The 21,829-nt window shown below is 38.1% G+C and overlaps 1 protein-coding gene across 2 annotated transcripts in view; it reads left to right on the top strand.

The window, feature by feature from the left end:
- LOC124131262 overlaps positions 1 to 21,829 on the top strand; it is an 87,949-nt gene that overhangs the window by 36,222 nt on the left and 29,898 nt on the right. For both annotated transcript variants that reach the window (XM_048395210.1, XM_048395211.1), the window contains exons 16-21: positions 4,729 to 4,755; positions 7,112 to 7,132; positions 7,588 to 7,626; positions 9,358 to 9,396; positions 14,332 to 14,364; positions 14,896 to 14,910. In XM_048395210.1, the coding sequence (XP_048251167.1) occupies positions 4,729 to 4,755; positions 7,112 to 7,132; positions 7,588 to 7,626; positions 9,358 to 9,396; positions 14,332 to 14,364; positions 14,896 to 14,910 (174 nt within the window). The remainder of the gene's footprint in view (positions 1 to 4,728; positions 4,756 to 7,111; positions 7,133 to 7,587; positions 7,627 to 9,357; positions 9,397 to 14,331; positions 14,365 to 14,895; positions 14,911 to 21,829) is intronic.

The raw sequence follows: 21,829 nt of genomic DNA, 5'->3' as shown, positions 1-21,829 counted from the left end.
ACATAAGACGATTCATAAGGGTAAATACGATTTACTTCAGAACTAGGATATATTACTTAAATGTTAGGGGAAAATGTAAAAACTATGTAATTAACATAACTGTGGGCGGGTTTAAAGGATTAGGGTCCTTGCTTGGGCTTTGTGTTGGACGTGTAGACGACATTTCAAGGTTTGACGTATCAATGACCAAAATGATGTCTGATGCAATTCTCTGCCTTTTCAGGTGAACAATTTGCTTGCCTTTGCGGGTGCCACTAGTGGAGCGGATTGAGCTCGCGTTTTTGCGAGCACCCAGTGTCATCATTTTTATGGTGAATCATGAAACATGCTCCTGGTCTTGTCGTAATCGTGCAGTTGGCGCTACTTTTGGCAAGGGTTTCTTATGGTAATGGAAATGCTTATGAAAAGATAGAATGCTAGTGTATATGGTCATATAATTAAGACACAAACGACGAGTAGGAGTTGTTTATTGTTCCATAAACAACGACCACGACTTGTTATTTCTATATGAGATATCCACATTATTTACAGCCTCTTTTAAGGGTGTTAAATTAGGAAAAAGTACACGTTTTAAAATATTTATCCTACAGTGAAGTAGTCCTCCACACTATACATTCAGTGAAGAAGCCCATGAACATATTAACTATGTAACATACATTAATCGAAATAAGATGAACAGTTGAAGTTAGCAAATGATATTTTTCGGTCGAACGTCTATCAGCCAATAGTACATTATTGAATTGTGACTCCACAGTGATTTTGCAAGGCTACCTTCATAAATGTCATGACGCATTTTAGGCCAGGGTTCTATACTCGCATTAATGTGCTGTCTTATGATTGCATTAATTTCATGATTTACAGTATATATGAAGAACATTTCACGTGGGACCAACAGAGGGACTTATGACTATCGACTTGCTAATTACTTTTTTATATTCATGCTAGCTCAAACGATCCATTGGTTTGATTTATTTTTATGGTATCCACAAAATAAGTAGGATCCGATTTTTTTCCGTTTTTGTTGAAATAAAACTGAATTATATTTGCTGTTGCCAAATTGTTACAAAATGTTTGGGCACAGCAAGGCTACGTATTCACAACATATTGTGCTGGGCACAGTATAGCTGGACTGAAGGAGGGCCGTATTCCTCCTTGTGGGTGACCTGCTTGGCAATATGGGATAGGAAAACTGCAGGGGCTGAGGGCAGTCAAGTTGATGGTTCAGACAGATAAGAGAGATCATTTTACAAATGTGAAACCTCATTCCACAAAGGAATAGGCTAAAGCTGAAACTTGGTGAGATTTACAGAACAAAGGCAGTTAGTTCTAGTTTCTTACTGATACTCGATGATACATTTAATGAAACAATTAATGTGAATGTGTTTGTGTGTGTGTGTGTGTGTGTGTGTGTGTGTGTGTGTGTGTGTGTGTGTGTGTGTGTGTGTGTGTGTGTGTGTGTGTGTGTGTGTGTGTGTGTGTGTGTATGTGTGAAGAAGAAGTAGAAGAATTGTACAGCATAAAAATGACTACGTAGTTCGAATAGATATGTAGAATGCCCGGTCACATTTTTTTGAGTAAAAGAAAACACTACTTATGTTTACATTGCATGCATCGAATATCACGTTTCAAATATTTTACAATATGTACATATTATAGTTCAGCAAACAGAGATTATCATAACGCAAAAGATTTCATTCATCAGAATGCACTAAAAAGTTCAACTGGTCAGGAGGTGAGAGTTGCGGAAGATTACGATAAACATACAGATCTCCTTTCGAATATCTAAAGTGTGAATAAAGATGACAGCTTGCTATAACGTGTACTGCATTCCTGCAGATTTAGCAATGTCATCAGCTATAAAAATTTATGTCTAAATGCTCATGCAGACAAAGACCCAAATGTTTATAGGCATGATCATATTATATTCTAAGCAAATATCTCCACATTTATAAAACAAAGCTAGATTGAGTCTTTGAAGGGCATTAAGAAGTGATACACATAAGGAAAAAAATATGAATGTCAACGTCTTTATTATGAGGAACACAACGTTTCGGTGTATATACTCACCCCTTCATCGGGTGAATAAATGCTATGAGGCAGAGAACATATACAAGTACCTGTAAGAACAACAAAAGTAAAAAGATAGCAAAGAAGGAAACGTAACAAGGGAAGCCAACAGATAATTAGCGCTGATTACCCCGGCCTCCCGTTTGCCCATTGTCTATTGCCCATTACCGATCATTCATAAGTTAGGTTTTGGCTTTAATTTGTCCATCAACGTCCATTATCTCAACCTTAAATATTACGAGAATATGTAGTTTACTGAGAATGGATTAGACCGCTGACTTGTTTCCTGGCGATTGGGTGCCTCACTCACAGTGTGGGCTCAAACCCCGGACGGGAGTCAACCCCAAAAAAACACGAGAATCTGTACTTTACTAAAAAAGTGTTATCCCAATTATGACATTTGTCGTCAAGAAAGCACAATAAATATATTCGGCTTTGGATGGGTAATAATATCACAGACATTTACGGATATTGATGACGACTTGGTAATGACTTCGTAACGCACGTCTTTTCATTTCAGGGATTGGTCAATCAAAATTCATCTTGGGCGGGATGGTAGTTCGAGTTGAATAAGCATGTTAACTATGATCTTCTTAATGTAAAGAATGCCGCGCATGAATGTATTAATGAGATTCCCAGGTACATGGGGCCTTTTCGTCCCAAGGAATACGCACAGTGGAGATTTAAATGGGGATATGGTGTACATAATGTCATCAAACCAGACAACGTTGGTCCTTGACTGATTGTGGCGTAAGACACACTTATTCACTTACTTGTATCGGAAATTGAATGTTCATCTCAATTGTTATTCATGAACACGTAATATATGTTTAAAGAAATAAAACAGTGCCATAATAACTACAACTTTATTGACTTTATTGGGTAATCAAAAAAGAGATCGCGACGTAAAATAGCCCAAATATCATACGATTTCACTTGTCCACCACCTTGGGGGCAAGGCGAAAACATTTCAGGGCGTTTGAAGCCACTGAGAATGCCCCATGCAGAGTTGGACGAACATTCTGCGGTAACGCGGCTGAGTTGACCAGAGGCGATCAGCAGTATTTCCTGTCCAGGTTATTTAGGTCCGTGTGTGTGTGTGTGTATGTGTGTGTGTGTGTGTGTGTGTGTGTGTGTGTGTGTGTGTGTGTGTGTGTGTGTGTGTGTGTGTGTGTGTGTGTGTGTGTGTGTGTGTGTGTGTGTGTGTGTGTGTGTGTGTGCTTGATTTTTGAGCGGCATGATAGTTCGACTTGGATAAGCATGTTAACTATATAATCTTCTAGAGGTAGAGAATGCCGTGCATGAATGTTTTAATGAGATTCCTAGGTAAATTATGCCTTTTTGTCACCAGGAATACGCACAGTGGAGACTTAAATGGGGATAGGGTGTACACAATGTGCTACCTGGTAGATTGTGTGTCATCAAACCAGACAACGTTGGTCTTTGACTAATTGTAGCGTTAAACACACTTATTCATTTACTGGTATCGGAAATTGAATGTTGAAGTGACTTTATTGGGTAATCAAAAAAGAGACAGCGACCTATAATAGCCAAATTTCATACGATTTCACTTGTCCACCATCTTGGATGCAAGGCGAAAACATTTAAGTGTGTTTGAATGCCCCCCTGCAGAGTTGGACGAACATTCTGCGGTAGCGTGGCTGAGTTGACCAGAGGCTATCAGCAGTATTTCCTGTCCAGATTATTTAGGTGTGTGTGTGTGTGTGGGGGGGGGGGGGGGGGGGGGGGGGGGGAGAATATGTCTTAGTGTGAATAGGCATCACCAGTTTGGAATTGTACGATTCCGAACTTTCACGAGACTGTGTTTATGAGTCATTGTCAAATAGGGGAGACATGAAATCTCGGAAACAATACGCGAAAACGCGCATGCTCAGAACGGAAAATTTGGACAAGGCATTAAGTAATCCGCATGCGCAGAACGATTGATTTCAATACTTCCGCTAAGCGCTTCGAGTGCAGCGTCAAACGCGGGCCTGTAATCTAACACGCGAGAACTGACCAATGAAATCTGAGAAGTAGAAATACCGGTAGACGCTGTTGCTTGATTGACAATGTCAATCAAGAAAGGGAGGAGCTTAACGCTATCGTTCTCTCCCAGTAAATTCCGATGTCAAATAACGACGTTATTTGGACGGGAAAACGATGGTTTGAAAACGTCCAAATAACGTCGTTTTTCCGTCCAATGACCATATACGGAAATAAACGACGTTTTCGTGTTTGCAGTGTTAGAACCTTGCCAATGTAAAGTTTAAGACAATTTGTAATCTTTGTAACGCTGCAGTCGGCAATACTCAAGCCATATCACAGTGGTCCACAACTAATTGAGTGTCGACCAGACAAAGCAGCAACTGGCATTTCGAGCAACGTTCTAGGTTGTCGGGGTACAGTGACATGCAGTCAACCAAATCACCAAGACTGACCTCCCGATCCACTGAGTTGCATCTTATAACAACCATAGGTGAAAACCACTCACTTTAAACATGAGATCCCTACAGAAAGTTTAACACTTACCAAAGTCCATTTTATGTATTGGTTTAAATGTAAGCTTTTGTGTATCTGGTACACTAATTCCATGCATCCATAAACGCATAGATCAATCCATTGTGTCGTTATTAACAGTTGATACTTCTTTTCTTACAGGAGCAGGACGTTGGGCGAGTGAACCTCGTAAGTATGGAATGGCACAGTACAGAAATTGGACAGCAGAAATTGGCTTCATATATTGTACCAATGTGGGGATGGAGCGGCACAGTGTCACAGGACACATGATGTCACAGCACCAAAAGGGGTGGTTTCTGTCCGCGGATTCGTCATTGATACCGCCTGACACTGAGCTTTTGTGTATCGGGTACACTGATTCAATGCATCTTCGTATGTACGCATAGATCAATCGATGGCGTGTTTATTAACAGTAGATACTTCTTTTCTTCCAGTCGCAAAGATGATTGATGAATTTCGTTAGTATGGAATGGCAGAGTGTCACAGGGTAAATGGAGACTGATTGACTGAGTAGGGTTTTACTCCGCTTTAAGCAATATATTAGAAATGTCACACTAGGGGACATCATAAACGAGGTTGATATAATGTACTCAAGTGGGGAATTAATCCTTCGACGTGACCAGCGAACACTTGGCCATGCCACCGGATCTTGAATAGATAAATGAAGACTCAGTTTATACCAAACATGTTCTTGTAATGGAACATACACTTTTCTCCCATCAAACATACCTTTACAAAAATAGAATTATGTGGACGGATTGTGTTTTAATTTTAACATTCAGTAGCCACATCAAAGCACCAAAACGGGTGGTTTCTGTCCGCCGGTGTCGTGGCGGGTATCACCGAATACCAGGATACATTTCGGGGTAGCATCAGGTGGTATCCGCCAAGACTTTAGTAGCGATATCACAGTGCCAAAAGGAGTGGTTCTCTCCGCCGCATCCGAGGCGGAGACTATGGGATACTTACACTTCCGTATACCAGTAAGACTGGACTGTGATTTGAAAAAAGTTCCAGTCTTTGTGTATTGACAAATTCGAAAATGGCTCAAACGCAAAAATAAGACAATTTCTGTTTTCTTCGCACACGACAGAGAGCACAAAAGATGCTTTGAAGGGTATTTCTCTCAGGAAGCAAAATGTGGAAGCTTTGAGGTTGTGTTATGCCAGACCCATTCTCGTGCAAACTGCCACTTCAGCACTTAAGGAGAGAATGTTAAACGAATGTTAAATGTTAAAGATGGTGGCATCAGAAACGAGCATGATATGTAGTACTCACTATGGGGAATTGAACCTTCCACGAAACCGGTGATCGCTAGAAGTGTGGGCTACCCAAACGCCCCTTGAATAGATAAAATTAAGACTGGGTTTGGTTTGTTTTAACCATGAGTAGGATTCAAAGTGTTCGTGGAGCACCAATGTCAAGTGATCAAAATAGGTAGGTCCTTTCTTATCGCAGTTGATTAGCATTTTTATAGGGATGATGTACATTATAAGTTCTCAGCCAATCTCTTGGAGTATATATATATGGTGTGATGTCCCCTGTGTACCCACATCCATCAGGCGAGGGTTACACAGGCTCACACACAAGGTACATCGCACCATATGCCCCGAGGGTCCGAAATCTAAGTAATGCGTCTGGACTCTATTCTATCGATGAACTGTAATGATAAGACTACTTTTGAGCCAGAACTGAGCCATCTGCTTCTGATTGTTATTGTTAGTTGTTCTTGTACCATATTGATTGAGATATATATCAAACCTTCCCATCTTGGATTCGGAAGGTTTGGGATTACATTTTATTGAATTAACACATCAAAAAACGTCTGAATGCATCATCAATATATTTTCACTGGCAACTTTCTGGAATTTTAAACTGTCAACTGTTTATCCATCGTTACCAAAAACACTTTCCTAAACAGATGACGAAAACTGGTATCATCTACACTTCAGATGTGATCACACATGGATGAAAAATTTTAAAATCTAATCTGAGCATTTCTCATAAACTAAAATATTTAGCAAGTTATATTATCACACCTCAGCAGTTTATTCACAGTTACTAATTGATGAAAACTCACTTTGTATTATCTTCAACTCGGTTGTTATGCCACATGCCTGAATCCGTCTGAAGTATGGACTGGCACAGTGTCACAGAATGCATGGAGTTAGACTGGCTGACTAAGTAGGGTCTTACTCTGCTTTTAGCAATATCCCAGAAATATCAAGGCGGGGGACAGTGGAAATCGGCTTCATATATAATACCCATGTGGGGAATTAACCTTCGATGTGACCAGCGATCGCTACAACAACTTGGCTACCCAAACGTGCCTTGAATAAATAAATGAGGAGTCAGTTTAGACCAACACCTATCTATGTTCAAATTTTCTATTGCATTAAATTTGAGCATTTGTATATCGGATACACTGGTTCCATGTATCTATTTACGCATATAGCTTTGAATTGTGATAGATCAATCGATTGTGTGTTTATGAACAGTAAATCATTCTTTTCTTATTTCGCAGAAAAGCTACATGAAGAACTATGTAAGTATTGAATGACACAGTGTCACAGGCTACATGGAGATTGACTGACTGACTGATTAGGGTTTTACTGCACTTTTAGCAATATTCCAGCCATATGTGCCGAAAAATAATTGAGTGAGAACCAAACAATGCAGCAACTGGCATTTCGAGGACACGGTTTGTGTTTAAAGTAATCTCAATCAGAAAGTTCACATTCAGTAGCCATATCAGAGCACCAAAAGGGGTGGTTTCTGTCTGACGGATTTGGGGCGGATATCACCGGAAGCCAGGGTGCTTCTAGGGTAGGTATCCGGTGGTATCTGCCAAGAATCCGACGGACGCAGACATTGAGACTGACTGAGCAGGGTACTACTCTGCTTATAGCATTTTCTGTGTAAGTATTGTGGTAGACTCATATGAATGAAACATCATTTCCCTTAAAATAACCAATATGTGACTAATACGTTGTTTTACAGACCTATCAGACCATGTAGTATCCGAGCCAGCCTATTTTGGTAAGTATTGTGGTTACGGCCTGTGGCACTTGTGACTTGCTTTAAAACATCCACAACATGAAAAGTCACGTTTCTATTTTCCGTAAACTTCTCAGATACTACCCTATTCTAGATATGTTCAGCAGCCTTCAAATTTCTTTGCAATTTTCAGGTGCTTTAAATGTCTTAATTAAATGAAATGTCCAACCAAATGTTTGACATTTTTATAGGGTATCCGGAAGGTATCCGTCTCGTAAACATTTCAGATCCAAAATGAAACGGTACCTGGAACCTGGTTACCGGAGCGTTGTTTAGACAATGTAAACCTGTCTTTCATTCTGTTATTTGTATCAATGCATGGTTAAGGTAGTCCGATGTAAATGGGGATGTTTTATTAATATGTTTATTGTCATGTCTTTTATCAAGTTAATAATTTTGATTACCTTGGTAATTCTTTCGAGACAATGTTTATTCATGTCATCCACAATGTCTTAACCTGAAACAATGTCTGTTTACCAGAGACGCATCTACTGTATGTCAATGAAACTTAGAATATGTCATCCTCGGGGCGGGTCTGAAAAGGTCGTGAATCACTGCCGTGTCAGGTCAAACGCATTATGAATCTGTACGCTGTAGTTTTCACAAGCATGCTATTTACTGCAGATAGGGATGTCAGAGGTCTTATACAGTTAATGAGTAGTATGATCTGGCAATAAAAGTAGCAGGTCACGGTGACCTACTTTTAGCCTATTTCTGTTGTATTAAAATCCACCTCTTTATCATATTGTGTTGTCGAAATGTTTCTTAAATGTATGTAAACTATAGTGATTCGTCCTCAAAGTCCCTAAAGTCAACGTGATAAAGTGATACGTTTCTTATCATATTTATTGAAGCTTGAGGTCACGTTTAATGTCATGATTACATGGAGTATTTAAGACGTAAACCACGACCACTTTGGTATATCGTGTGATTGGTTTCAATTCCCAAACCGGGGGTCACGGATGGTATAGTCGTCTTAGGTGTTGCAATTCGCTGTGCAGAGTTACGTCCCTTGGGCACGCCACAAACCTATGACAGTGGGTTCGTTTCCCGGTTCGCACAAATCATATTTCCAGATCTGTCAGCAACATACCCGTGCTTGTGGGTTTCACCAAAGTGGTAAACGTCTGAGATTCACTTCAGGATCAATGGAATGGAATTACCAGCCTTGATTATCCACTGAAACAGATTCCATTTGGCATAAACCGCAAAATATGATTGACCCTTTGCAAATCATAGTAATGGGAGTGATGACGTTGCTTGTTTAGCAAGTGATTAAAATGCAACTCTAGTTTCTTTTATTTCTATTATTGACATTTTTGTTTGATAATGCTGATCATCACTTTCAAAAATGTGTTACTTTATTAAGGAGTGTTATTCTTTCTATTTAAAAATATACCACAGCTGCAGGTATTTTATGAAAGCATAGTAACAAATAACATTGTAATCACATTTGTCCTTCTTTGATGATGTGCTCAAAGTCTTCATACTGGTTATGAAGAGAAAAACAGATCAATTGTAGTAGTCGCCATTCACGAACCAGGCACCATTACGCAATAAAGCAGCATAGGATAGTGAGGGTGTTGCTGTTATTTGATACGTCAGAGTGACCAGTCGTGTCATTTCTGTGGAACAGAATACTTGTAGACTCATATGAATGAAACATCATTTCCCTTAAAATAACCAATATGTGACTAATACGTTGTTTTACAGACCTATCAGACCATGTAGTATCCGAGCCAGCCTATTTTGGTAAGTATTGTGGTTACGACTTGTGGTATTTGTGACATGCTTTAAAACATCCACAGCATGAAGAGTTACGTTTCTAGTTTCCGTAAACCTCTAAGTTACCACTTCAGTTTAGACGCCTTTAGTCAGCCATCAAATTTCTTTGTAATTTTCAAGTGTTTTACATTTGTTAATTTAACGAAATGTCCATCTAAATGTATGATATTATTTAGGCAAATCTTAAAGGAAACGGATGCGAAGGGGTGGTTTGTTGCAATATTGCCATGTGAGCTCAAAACGACAATGTATGAATGTTAAGGCTCTGTACATCACGTACATCTCAGGTAAATGCTTTGATACACTTTCAGCGACGCATTTAATGGTTTACATTTAGAGAAATATCCATGAGGTGCATTTAGGTTGAACACATAATAGTTGCGGTAGTGTACATGTCATATTTATATTTACAAGGTTTTGAAACAATTGTAGATATTTGAAAAACAATATTTGTTACTTATATTATTCTTGCCATTTACTGATTGGTTGCTGTGTTTGGGAAATCGAAAAAATATGATAAACATTCCACTACTAACCGACCCATTTTTAAATTTTGGAAAGGGATGAGAATGCAGAATCTTTTATGGCCTAATACGTTATGAATGTGCTGTTCCTTTCTTGAGTCATAATGGCATGCTTTAGGAAACACGCTAGTTATTGCCCAGTGGTAGATTAAGACATTAATAGACTATGCTTAACTGGGGTTACCTTAACTACGTTGGAAACACATCGCTTCCTTTTCAACAGATTTAAAGAGGTTACCCAATCGAGTCTTTTACGTTGTTCCTCATACGTTCCAAGTGATGACATTATTGACATTGTTTGCCTCCGACCACGTTGCCGCTTCAACACTGGTCTGTATTTGACCTAAAGTTTAACAAATATTTGACAATGCCGTCGCATTCTTTACAACAATGTTCAGTCAGTTGTGCTTTTCCAAAAAAGGTACAGTATCCTTTCAAAATAAAATTGTTATGGTCATTGCCAAAAGTGTGTCTGTATTTCCGAAAATAGTTGAATGTGGACCAGACAAAGCAGTTACTGGTATTTTGATTAACGTTCTAGGTTGTCGGGGTACACTGACATACAATCAACCAAATCATCACGACTGACCATCAGACCCATTGAGATGCATCTTATAACAACCATAGGTTACCAGGGACCACTCTAAACCTGGGATCCCTGGGAAAACTCACTTTGCATTATCTACAACTCGGTTGTTATGCTACATGCCTGAATCTGTCTTAAATCTGCAAAATTCTCGTGAACTCACTTTTATCTTAATATCTATTTCTCTGATTATTTTCAATCAAAGTGAATTACACGCAATATTTATTCGCTAACATTAATTATGTTCATTCATTTTTGTTGATAAATATACAACGCATGCGAATCGATGGCGTTTGATTGGCTAACCAAGCAATTATCAAGTGTTTTACATTTGTTAATTTAACGAGATGTCCATCCAAATGTATGATATTTTTTAGGGTATCCAGAAGATATCCGTCCCGCTAACGTTTCGGATCCAAAATGATATGGTACCTGCAACGTTTCCGGAGATTTTCTTGAAAACGGAAACCTGAAATGTTATTTGTATTATTGCATGGTTATGGTAGTTAATGGGAATGCTTCATCATATAATTTTGCTAGAATAAAACATCACACGAACATCATATAAACTTCAGTGTCTTGAATACCCCTGGAATTCTTTCGAGACAAAAAGTATTCATGTCATCCCCAATGTCGAAACCTGAAACAATGTCTGTTTACCACAGACGCATCTACTGTATGTCAATGAAATTTAGAACATGTCATCCTTGGGCCGGGTCTGAAAAGGCCGTGTCAGGTCAAACGCGCTATGACGCTGTCCGCCGTAGTTTTCACAAGCATGCTATTTACTGCAGATAGTAATGTCACAAGTCTTATACAGGTAATGAGTTATATGATCACGTGATTACAATCTGACAATAAAAGGAGCAGGTTACGGTGACCTACTTTTAGCCTATTTTTGTTGTATTAAAATCCATCTCTATATCAAATTGTGTTGGCCTTGGAAATGTTCCTAAAATGCTTGTAAACTATAATGATTCGTCCTGAAAGTCACTTAAGTCAACGTGGTTTGCTCCCTGTTCTGCAGTCACATATTTTAGGAAAGCGGAAGTGATGATAACACACTGAAAGCACATCGTGATGTGTACTGCTTCAGAAGACCTTAAATATAAAATGTTAATGCAAGGATATAACCAATCTTGAATATCCACTGAAACAGATTCCATTTGGCGTAAAAAGGGCAAAATAGCTGTAAACATTATATAAATGGCCCTTTGAAAATCATGGTAATGGGATTGATGACGTTGCTCTTGTTTAGCAAATGATTAAAATGAAATTCTAGTTTCTTTTATTTCTATTATTTTTGTTCACATTTTTGTTTAATAATGCTTATCATCACTATCATAAATGTGTCACTTTATTAAGGAGTGTGAACACGACTGCGTCTTTTTGGAATCCAATTTTAAATCCTGAAGTTATAATTATGTTAGTAAGCATAATGTATGTTCTTACAAAAATGGAACAACTATTTACTCATGGCGAGGTAAAAGTAGTAAACACACAGACTAAAACAAATCCTTAAAACTCAATAAAGCAACATGATGAAAGCTAAAACTGTTTCCCAAAAATAATTTATATTTCTTATTTTCTTTAATACTTGCTACCGAGTAGTTTAGTATAGGTCACATTACAGTTGAGATCGGGTGGAAGATTTTATGTTCTGTTTATAATGTTTGCATATTCTGCAGATAAGCGTGGAAGGTGCTTCAGAATCGTGAAGCTGAGCTGTCAACACTTAAAAACCTATCCTTCATTCATATTTATCCATATTGGGGCGCATCGCTGTTTCAGTTCACTAAGATACTGTCTGCTTTAAGAAAGTATCATGGTGGCGTTCTTATAGTACATCAGCGCAAAACAACCGGTTCAGGGGACTGTTCAGTCTTCATAACTGTTTAACGAAATATTTGGGTCAATCCTCACCCGTGATTTGGTTACATGTGACGTTTTTAAATCACAACAAATCAGAAATTACATAGATGTGTTCAGAGTAGGTGTCGACCCATCAGATATGTTTAGTATGTGTGATTGTAAACGAAGTTCACTCCTTTGTCCATTGACAAATTCGAAATTGGCTCAAACGTATAATAAGACAATTCCTGTTTTCTTCTCGCACGACAGAGAGCACAAAAGCCACTTTGAAGGGTATTTCTTCCAGGAAGCAAAATGTGGAAGCTTTGAGGTTGTGTTATGCCAGACCCATTCTCGTGCAAACTGCCTCTTCAGCACTTAAGGATAGAATGTTAAACGAATGTTAAATGTTAAACACGGTGGCATCAGAAACGGGCATGATATATAGCACTCACTAGGGGATTTGAACATTCCACGTAACCGGTGAACGCTAGAAGCGTAGGCTACCCAACCGCCCCTTGAATAGATAAAATTAAGACTGGGTTTGGTTTGTTTTAACCATGAGTAGGATTCAAAGTGTTCGTGGAGCACCAATGTCAAGTGATCAAATTAAGTAGGTCCTTTCTAATCGCAGTTAATTAGCATTTTTATAGGGGTAATGTACTTTATAAGTTCTCAGCCAATCACTTGGAGTATATGGTGTGATGTACGTACCCTGTGTACCCTGAACCGTCAGGCGAGAGTTACAGATGCTCACACACAAGGTACATCCTACCATATGCCCCAAGGGTCGGTTGACAACAAATTTATGTTACCAATATTCATTCACACATGTCCGGAATCTAAGTAATGAGTTTGGACTTTATGCTATCAATGAACTGTAATTATAAGGCTACTTTTGAGCCACCACTGAGCCATCTGCTTCTGTTTGTTATTGTTAGTTGTTCTATTATCATATTGAGTGAGATATATATCAAACCTTCCCATCTTGGATTCGGAAGGTTTGGGATTACATTTTATAGAATTACAAATCAAACAACGTCTAATTGCATCATCAATATATTCCACTGGCAACTTTCTGAAATTTTAGTCACTAAGTCAACTGTTTATCCATCGTTACCAAAAACACTTTCCTCGACAGATGACGAAAACTGGTATCATCTACACATCAGTTTTGATCACACATGGATGAAAAATTCGAAAATCTAATCCGAGCATTTCTCGTAAACTAAACTTAAATGGATATTGAATGAGAAAAACATTTGGAAAGAACAATCTGTCGCAAAGCAGTTTCTCTTCAGAGTGGTAGAAATAAATATACGATATAATATCTACTATGTAAATAGTAATAGCTTGCTTGTTCACCTTGTAAAAATATTTAGCAAGTTATATTGTCACACCTGAGCAGTTTATTCACAGTTGTTGATGAACTATTTGATGAAAACTCATTTTGTATTATCTTCAACTCGGCTACATGGCTGAATCCATTGTAAGTGTGGACTGGCACAGTGTCACAGGATGCATGGAGTTAGACTGACTGACCAAGTCGGGTCTCACTCTGCTTTAGCAATATCCCAGAAATATCAAGGCGGGGAACTGAAAACATCGGCTTCATAAATAATACCCATGTGGGGAAGTTTAAAATTTTGAGAATCTGTACTTTACTAAGAAAGTACTATCCCAAATATAACATTTGTTACATTTGACCACTTTCCAAATGGCATTGTGTGTTCACATCAATTATAGTAATTATGAACCACGCACCATTGCGCAATAAAATAAAGCAGTATAGGATTCTAGGGGTGATATTGTTATTAGTTACTTCAGAGTTAACAGTCATGTAATTTCTGTGGTACAGTAAACTTGGACACAAGACTCATGTCAATGAAACATCGTTTCCCTCAAAATAATCAATATATGACTAAAACGTTGTTTTTACAGGCTTTCCAGGTATAGCATCGAGATCCTTTCTGTGTAAGTATTGTGGTTAGGACATCCACAACATGAAAAGTCACGATGCTATTTTCCGTAACCTTCTCCGGTACTACCCCATTATAGATATCTTCAGCAGCCTTCAAATGTCTTTGTAATTTTCAGGTGTTTTACATGTGTTAATTTAATTAAATGTCCAACCAAAAGTGTGACATTTTAAGAGAGTATCCCGAAGTTATCCGTCTCGCAAACTTTTCGGATGAAACGGAACCTGGAACGTTAAGGGAGCGCTTTTGGAAAACAGAAACCTATATTTTCATTCTCTTATTGGTATTAATGCATGGTTATGCTAGTCTGATGTAAATGGGGGTGTTTTATTATGTTTATTGTCATTTCTTTTCTCAAGTTTAAAATATTGCCAGAATTAAAAATCACATGGACATCATATCAAATACAGCGTCTTGATTACCTTGGGAATTCTTTGAGACAATGTTTATTCATGTCATGTGTCAGTTTACGCATGGATTAATCGAAATTGTGTTTTTTAACAGTAATATAATTTGTTTCTTCCAGCCGGAACCGTCATGGGTAAGTACAGAATGACAAAACGTCACAGGATACATGTATATTGGATGAGTATGATTTTGTTCCGCTTCAGCAATATCCCAGAAATATCATAGCTGGGGGCAGCAAAAATGAGTTTCAAATATTGTACCCATCTGGTATATTGAACCAACGACGTGTCAAGCGATCGCTACAACCACTGGGCTTCGAATCGAATTTGTGTTTTTTTACAGTAATATAATTCGTGGAATGACAAAGCGTAACAGGATACACTACTGCCTAGAAGTTCATTCCCCTTACACGCATGGGCAACGCGTTACGCAACCAGTGTGCATCGGGTTGGTCACGCGTGTGAGACCCGTGTGCAACGCGTTGCACACGGGTGTGCACCCCGTCCGCCACTCGTGTGCAACGCGTGACACACTCATTAGAGGGGGAACAAACTTTTGACCAAAGGAGGACCCGTCTTAAGCTGAACCTGGAGGTGGTAACAAGGAGAGAAAATTTTGTTATCCTGACGAAAAATGATAATACACATGTATTTCCTAATGTCTCCTTTCTTTATGTGATTTTGTGGGAATAACATGAATACTGTTGCGATTAAATAGATCTGTTTTGTTTTATACGACCATTGCTTCTAAATCCGATGGTGTTAAGAGAATACATGGTCCTGGAACATGTTATTGCAATTGAAATGCTTTTATTGTGATCTGACATTAACCGTCTGTAGTACGACTTTCAGTGATAATATGTATGAGGTTTGGCGGCGCATTGTTTTTATTGGACCCTAATTACTTTATGATGACTTGGACTCTTTATCACAGCTCCATACCCGTGAGGCTGGAAAAGAGCAGCATGTAATTAATGAGGGTGGGTTATATCATTGAGGATACACTTGAGGGAGAGAATACTAATTACCGTACTACAGGAAGAGACCTGTAGACGTAAGCGCGGGGTTGTGTTTTAGCTGGCCGTTTGATAATGGCCGCCAGGAGAAGTGAGCTTTGCCTGCATCATCTAAAATAAATAATAAGATACAGCAGTGTTATTTTCACGGTCTGTTGAATAAACTCCCAGCGCAACGGTCAATGTATCTTCTACTTGATCCTTGATACATCATTTTGTCTTTCACAATATATAGTATTTCAACGTACAAAGGACACTGATCTAAAGCAATTCCGCGGGAGTAGTTGTTACCTGTGCATTACTGTATTTTCCCAGTGAGTACCCGGATGATATAGCAGAAATCTAGACTTGTTCGCGACCTGTGCTCGCCATTTGTAAGCGCATTTTAATTGAAAGTAGAAGGACGTATGGTCTCACTGATCAACAAAAATGAAATACAGTTTTTGAAATGTAGGTATATTTGTGGGGAGCATCGGTAATGGTGATGCAGTTTTGATAAGTCACTTGCTTGGTAATTGTGCGATCTTCGTGTACACTATTTTGACTTGCAACACAGAGTAAATATTTCACTGAACATTGCTTATTTTACCGTGTGTATATGTTTACATTCAAAATGTAAACAGATTTCACTAAGGAAATGTATTAAAACGCCTAAATATGCAGTTTATTTTACAAATTAACTGAAAAATATGTCCATCTTTATTAATATGATAACGAATTCCAAATATTTGTTTATGTTTAATACCATCACCAAGTACAGTTCTGTATTGTTTGGCTTCTTTTCTTAGCATAATTAATATATTGTGATGTGTTTAAGCTCTCTTGGTCGTCTTTATCATTTTTAGTCAGTCGGTTAAATAAATGAATGGATTATTCAGTCAATTTGTAAAATGACTGAAATATTTAGATATTTAATAAATTGCCTGAGTGAATCATATTTTACACATTGACTGTAACATATACACGCTTACAAAAGAAAATACTTGTGAAAACACCGTCTATCGCGCATCGAAAAACTTCCCAACCAAACGGAAAGGAACAAGAATGATTCTGTTCAAAGCTGCAGCGAATGAATGAAAACAAAATGCAAATATCATTATAACAACCTACCAAAGTTATAATGTATCCGGGAATATCAACATACAGGAACAATATCCATTGCGTCTGCAGCTGTACAAAAATACTTATTCGATGTAAAATGTCTATGTGAGAATCAAATACTTTAATAATAATTATTTGGAAACAATATTTGGAATATATATGAAATATATTAAAATTTTTAAATATATCGTTTTTAAACGTTATTTAAATGTATCGAATAGTATAACCCGTGTTTGTTTCTTAACTGATCACTTATTTTGTTTCAATTGTTTCACATAGGTGCTAAGTTAGCTGAGAAAGCCGACGTGACAACTATTTTTATAATGTCCACGGTTCTTAAAAACATACATTGAGTTAGATAACAATGAACAACCGGTCAGTGTATTATCGGTTACCCTTTGAACAAAGTATGTTGTTTTTACATCTGTACTTCACGCCATGATATGAGTATTCCCTAGGTTTAGTAACCCTACCTTCACATGTAAACACTTACTTTTGACATATCCACTGTGCAAGATAACAGTAATTAATCAATCAACGTATTTCCTGTTGATCCTTTGATGTCCGGGAATGATCAGTTGATTTACAAAAAAAGTAAAGCAACTGATCATACATCACTTGCTGGGCTGCGACGTGCATAACTCACATTCCACCTCACTTCAAACCTGGATTTAGATTAAATAATTACCCCAGGTACAAGAAAGACCAAATTTGAACCTTTATCGGGTAATCTGAGTGGTGCTACAACTAAGTATACATGTTATAAATTCATTAACTGAGCAGCAAGTGAATTACGACAAATACAGAAGTGTAGGGTTATACCAGAAAATGTGGATGACAACAAGGGAGTAGTAATTGTATCATCCACGCAATCCGAAATCCGCAAATGCTTTCACTCAGGGATACTTTTTTATTATCAAACTGTAACAATCAGGGGTATTTCCAAATGACGACATCCGATGAGCTTTCGCCGTTATTTGTCTGTTTGTTTAGGCTGAAGAAATTAATTACCATGCGCCCTTTGTTGAAATCTTCATACATCACGGGTAACCAATCAGTTTTAAAAAATGCGTAAGTTTATTTAGCTGTCCTTGCAGACTGGTAGCCCAGTCTCTTGTCACGCTCGGTTGCGTTAACGAGCAAATTGACTCACGGCAGCTAGTAAGCCAAAGCGGAAATCCAAAGGTCGTGTTACCTGAAGAATCAACCTTCATTTGCGAAATATCTACTGCTCTCAAAATCAATATTTCTCCCAATACTAAAAGTCAGAACTTTCTAACCAAGGAGTACCAGTTGAAACTGGTCGATGGCTGAACATTCCCAGGGAAGACAACCAGTGTCCACTCTGTGATTCTATCGCCGTGGGAGATGAATTGCATTATATATTCCGATGTGAAGCTTTTCACCAACGGCGATATGAACTCTTAAATAAGCAATATCTTAAGTTTCAAAACATTTAAGAAAATTATGACCACTAACAGTGTAAGAAATCTTAAAGGCCTATCTAAATTCCTTAACAATGTGTACAATACAATTGGTAAATTGTATTAGTATCCACGTATCCTATTTTTATTAAATTGTACATAATAAAAATTGTAGATAATTGTATGTCATGTTATTCTAAGAATAAATGAGTTTGAGTCCGACACCCGAGAAGAAGCCAGAGATTAGTGCCCCTTTTTGAATAATTTACAATCATGTGTTTTACGGTTAGCTGTGTTGGCTTAAACATATTTTTATTTCAAAAGAAATCTGGATCGGTAAACAAGCAAAACATGCTTATGTAATCCTCTCCAGGTAACAACTTAACAACAGCTGGATATATATAAGAGAGTGATGAACATAAACATACAAAATGCACAAATGAAAGCAAGCAAGTGGTGTCTTTGAAATAAGGTAATGCAGTTTTCCTTTACTACATGCATAAAATTAAGCTACTCAAACCTTTTGCTTTTGACAACTGATTTAAGAAGAGTCACGTTTGTAGAACTGCTTAACTACTGCCATGTAATATAATTTTTAGACCATATCCATGTGTGTAGAAATACACAGTGTTTCTGATATTATCGTATTTTTTAACAGTTATAGAAAAAGTGAATTGCATCTTCAAGGTGATATCCACAAGTGCAGTCTGGTATGTCTGATACATGTCGTCTAAGCTTATCAGCGTTTAAGTCACTGCAGCCGAGCCAAAGGCGACAGTGGACAATTTGCCATGATCTATGAAAATATTTGAAGTCAAAATTATTAATAATTGCATCAGAACGATTAATTAAGGATTTGATTTCTTTTAATGAGCGAGCATTAGTTACTTCATCGGATAGAGGGTTCCGCAGGTTGATCATATCCAGAAGAAATGATAATAAGCATAGGACTGTGTTCTACATTTGATTGTTTGTATGTTGAATCTTTTTCTAAGGTTATATTTCCTGTTATCAGAGAATTGAATATACACTTTTCAAATAATTTGGCTAAGCAACTTGTGAGTGCTACAAGTCTATAATTTGAGCATTCATGTTCATCGCTGACACTGACACCGCATCAGCCCGGCAGTGGACTTGACACAATTATTTGCGCACCGATTATATAACTCCTACAGACAGGTGGGGTGGTTGTTCAAAGCGAAACGGACGACCCCGTCTGTTATCTAATAAATGCTGTGCGGCGCCTTTGATCTTGCCTCCAACCATACACCTTATAGTAGTAAACGACGATCAGGATGGCCTGGAAATAAACACAATTCTGTCTGCCCAATGCATCCACAATTAACTAGAATGCTTCATATCTACAAATATATATAGAAAATAGATATTTGCCCACAGCAAATATTCATTTGCTTAATTGCATCAGTGTGGTTTATGAGAACATGTACAATGCTTTCTTACGCTTGGTGAGGCAGACTGAAATTGAACGTTAGGATAACGTCAGCAGGGATAAAAGAGGTCATACCAAATAACTTTATTTACTAGTGGAAAAATCAGACATTCCGATCAACCACTACAGGCCCCGGCCGGATCTCAAGGTTGACCAGATCAACACCCCAAAGGAATATCTCTACGCCTAACGAGGAGTCCCTTTCGTCATGGTGCACAAGAAGGGTGGACAGGACATCGAGTACGACATCACAAACTACACAGACTTGTACCACTTCTTCCAGAGTAGTGGCGTACCGACCTCAAACCACTTCGTCGCCAATACCGCCGCCCTCCTTGCCAAGAGTCTCTACCAGAATCCCGACCCCCAGGATGAGAAGACTACTACAAGGACTAGACTTTTTTTTTCTTTTTTTTTTGGGTGGGGGTGGGGTGGTGGGGATGGGTGGTGGGGGTGGGTGGTGGTGGTGGTGGTGGGAGGTGGGGGGGGGGGGGGGGGTGGGGTGGGGGGTGGGGGGGTTGCACTTCTTTATTTAATCATTACCCTTTTTTACCCTAATAGTACAAGTGCTTCCCCGTGTGCGAGATAGGCTTAAGTCGGAAAGCGCACGTTATATCTCCGAGGTACCTATCTACCAGAACTCTATTTGCTGTTCTGGCAATACATAAATATATGTAAGTTACGTACATGGGGAGGCTAGATTATTTACAGCTTACAGCAAAATAGTGCAAATATTATGTTCAATAAAAGAAAACGTTGATAGATCTATAACACACTTTTTGTACTATTAAACCAACTGTGGACTTTTAAGACATTTTCGCTTATTGTAATAACATCTAGCTAACCAATCATGTCTATCTCTGAAATCCACAAGCATAGTTGCTGTCAAACCTAAAAAACATATTCAGGGAGGTCAGTTTTGATTTGCCAAGCACCTTAAGGTGAGTTTATTTTTAAACTGTCAAAAGCGATTGTCCCTTCAATACTAGTATATGTCTGGAAGCTGTCTCTCGGACTGTTATGAGTTATGATGTATTTTATGATATAACTGGGGAATGTTCAAATTAGTTGCTGTCGTTTAATCCAACGTTCTAACTGTCAACTGTCTCAACAGGATCATAGGTTTGGTTATATATCTCCTCCCTGTCTCTATGTCTTAAGTTGTTAATCCGTAACTGCGGTCCAAATGTATCAACTTATTCATCTATTGTTGCAAACTTGACTGATTTAAACATATCTTATTGATCATGAACTACTCAGTCAGTCAAGCACCTGTATCAGAAATGTAAAACCAGCCATGTTTCATGTAGTCCCAATATCACTGAAAAATGCCGATGTAACGTGACAAATAAATTTACTCAGAGACAATATATTTTTCGTGAGAGTGAAGCACAATTTTATTAAAGTTTTATTAACAATTTCATAAACTATAATAATATTAATATTAAAATTCATCATCACTTGCCAAGTTTATGAAAATGTCACCATTTGGGAGATGTCACATATAAACAAGGATTCGAACTAAGTTTGATCGTCTTTGACACTGAGGTTTATCCCCACTTTGCAAGCAAACTGCAGAAGATTAACAGTGAGTGAGTGAGCATCGTTTCTATGTTTATACAAGAAAAGATGTCATGCCAAAAACGCTCACAGTAGTTAGTAAGTAAACTCACGACCTGTCATGACCTGGTTGAGTGACTTCCTCAAATGAACGTGAAAGGATTACCCACAGAGAAAGAAAGGATTAAAGTCACCCATAAATCTTATCCTAACGTAGTACTCCAACTTCTAAATGCCTCTCAAAGAAGGATTAAAATCCTAAAGATATCCTATCTACGTGGTATAGGTACTCACAACCTCTAATAATAAACTGTTACGTTTGGTATCCCCAGCAATACTCACTATGGTAATTGGGCAAATGTAAAAATCACAAACCCTAACGAGATTCTGTCTACATGGTCACACCCGGTGATTGTGAAGATCTCAAATGTTATCAACTGTCAGACAGCATGGCTGTTCATATTCATTTACAACATCCTCTTATAATTAGTATAAAAGTGTC

Source organism: Haliotis rufescens, unplaced genomic scaffold (genome assembly GCF_023055435.1).
Source record: "Haliotis rufescens isolate VD_foot unplaced genomic scaffold, xgHalRufe1.0.p SCAF_14, whole genome shotgun sequence".
In the NCBI taxonomy this organism is placed as follows: domain Eukaryota; kingdom Metazoa; phylum Mollusca; class Gastropoda; order Lepetellida; family Haliotidae; genus Haliotis; species Haliotis rufescens.
The sequence above is the reverse complement of the archived record's forward strand: the minus strand, read 5'-3'. Positions and strand labels throughout refer to the sequence as shown.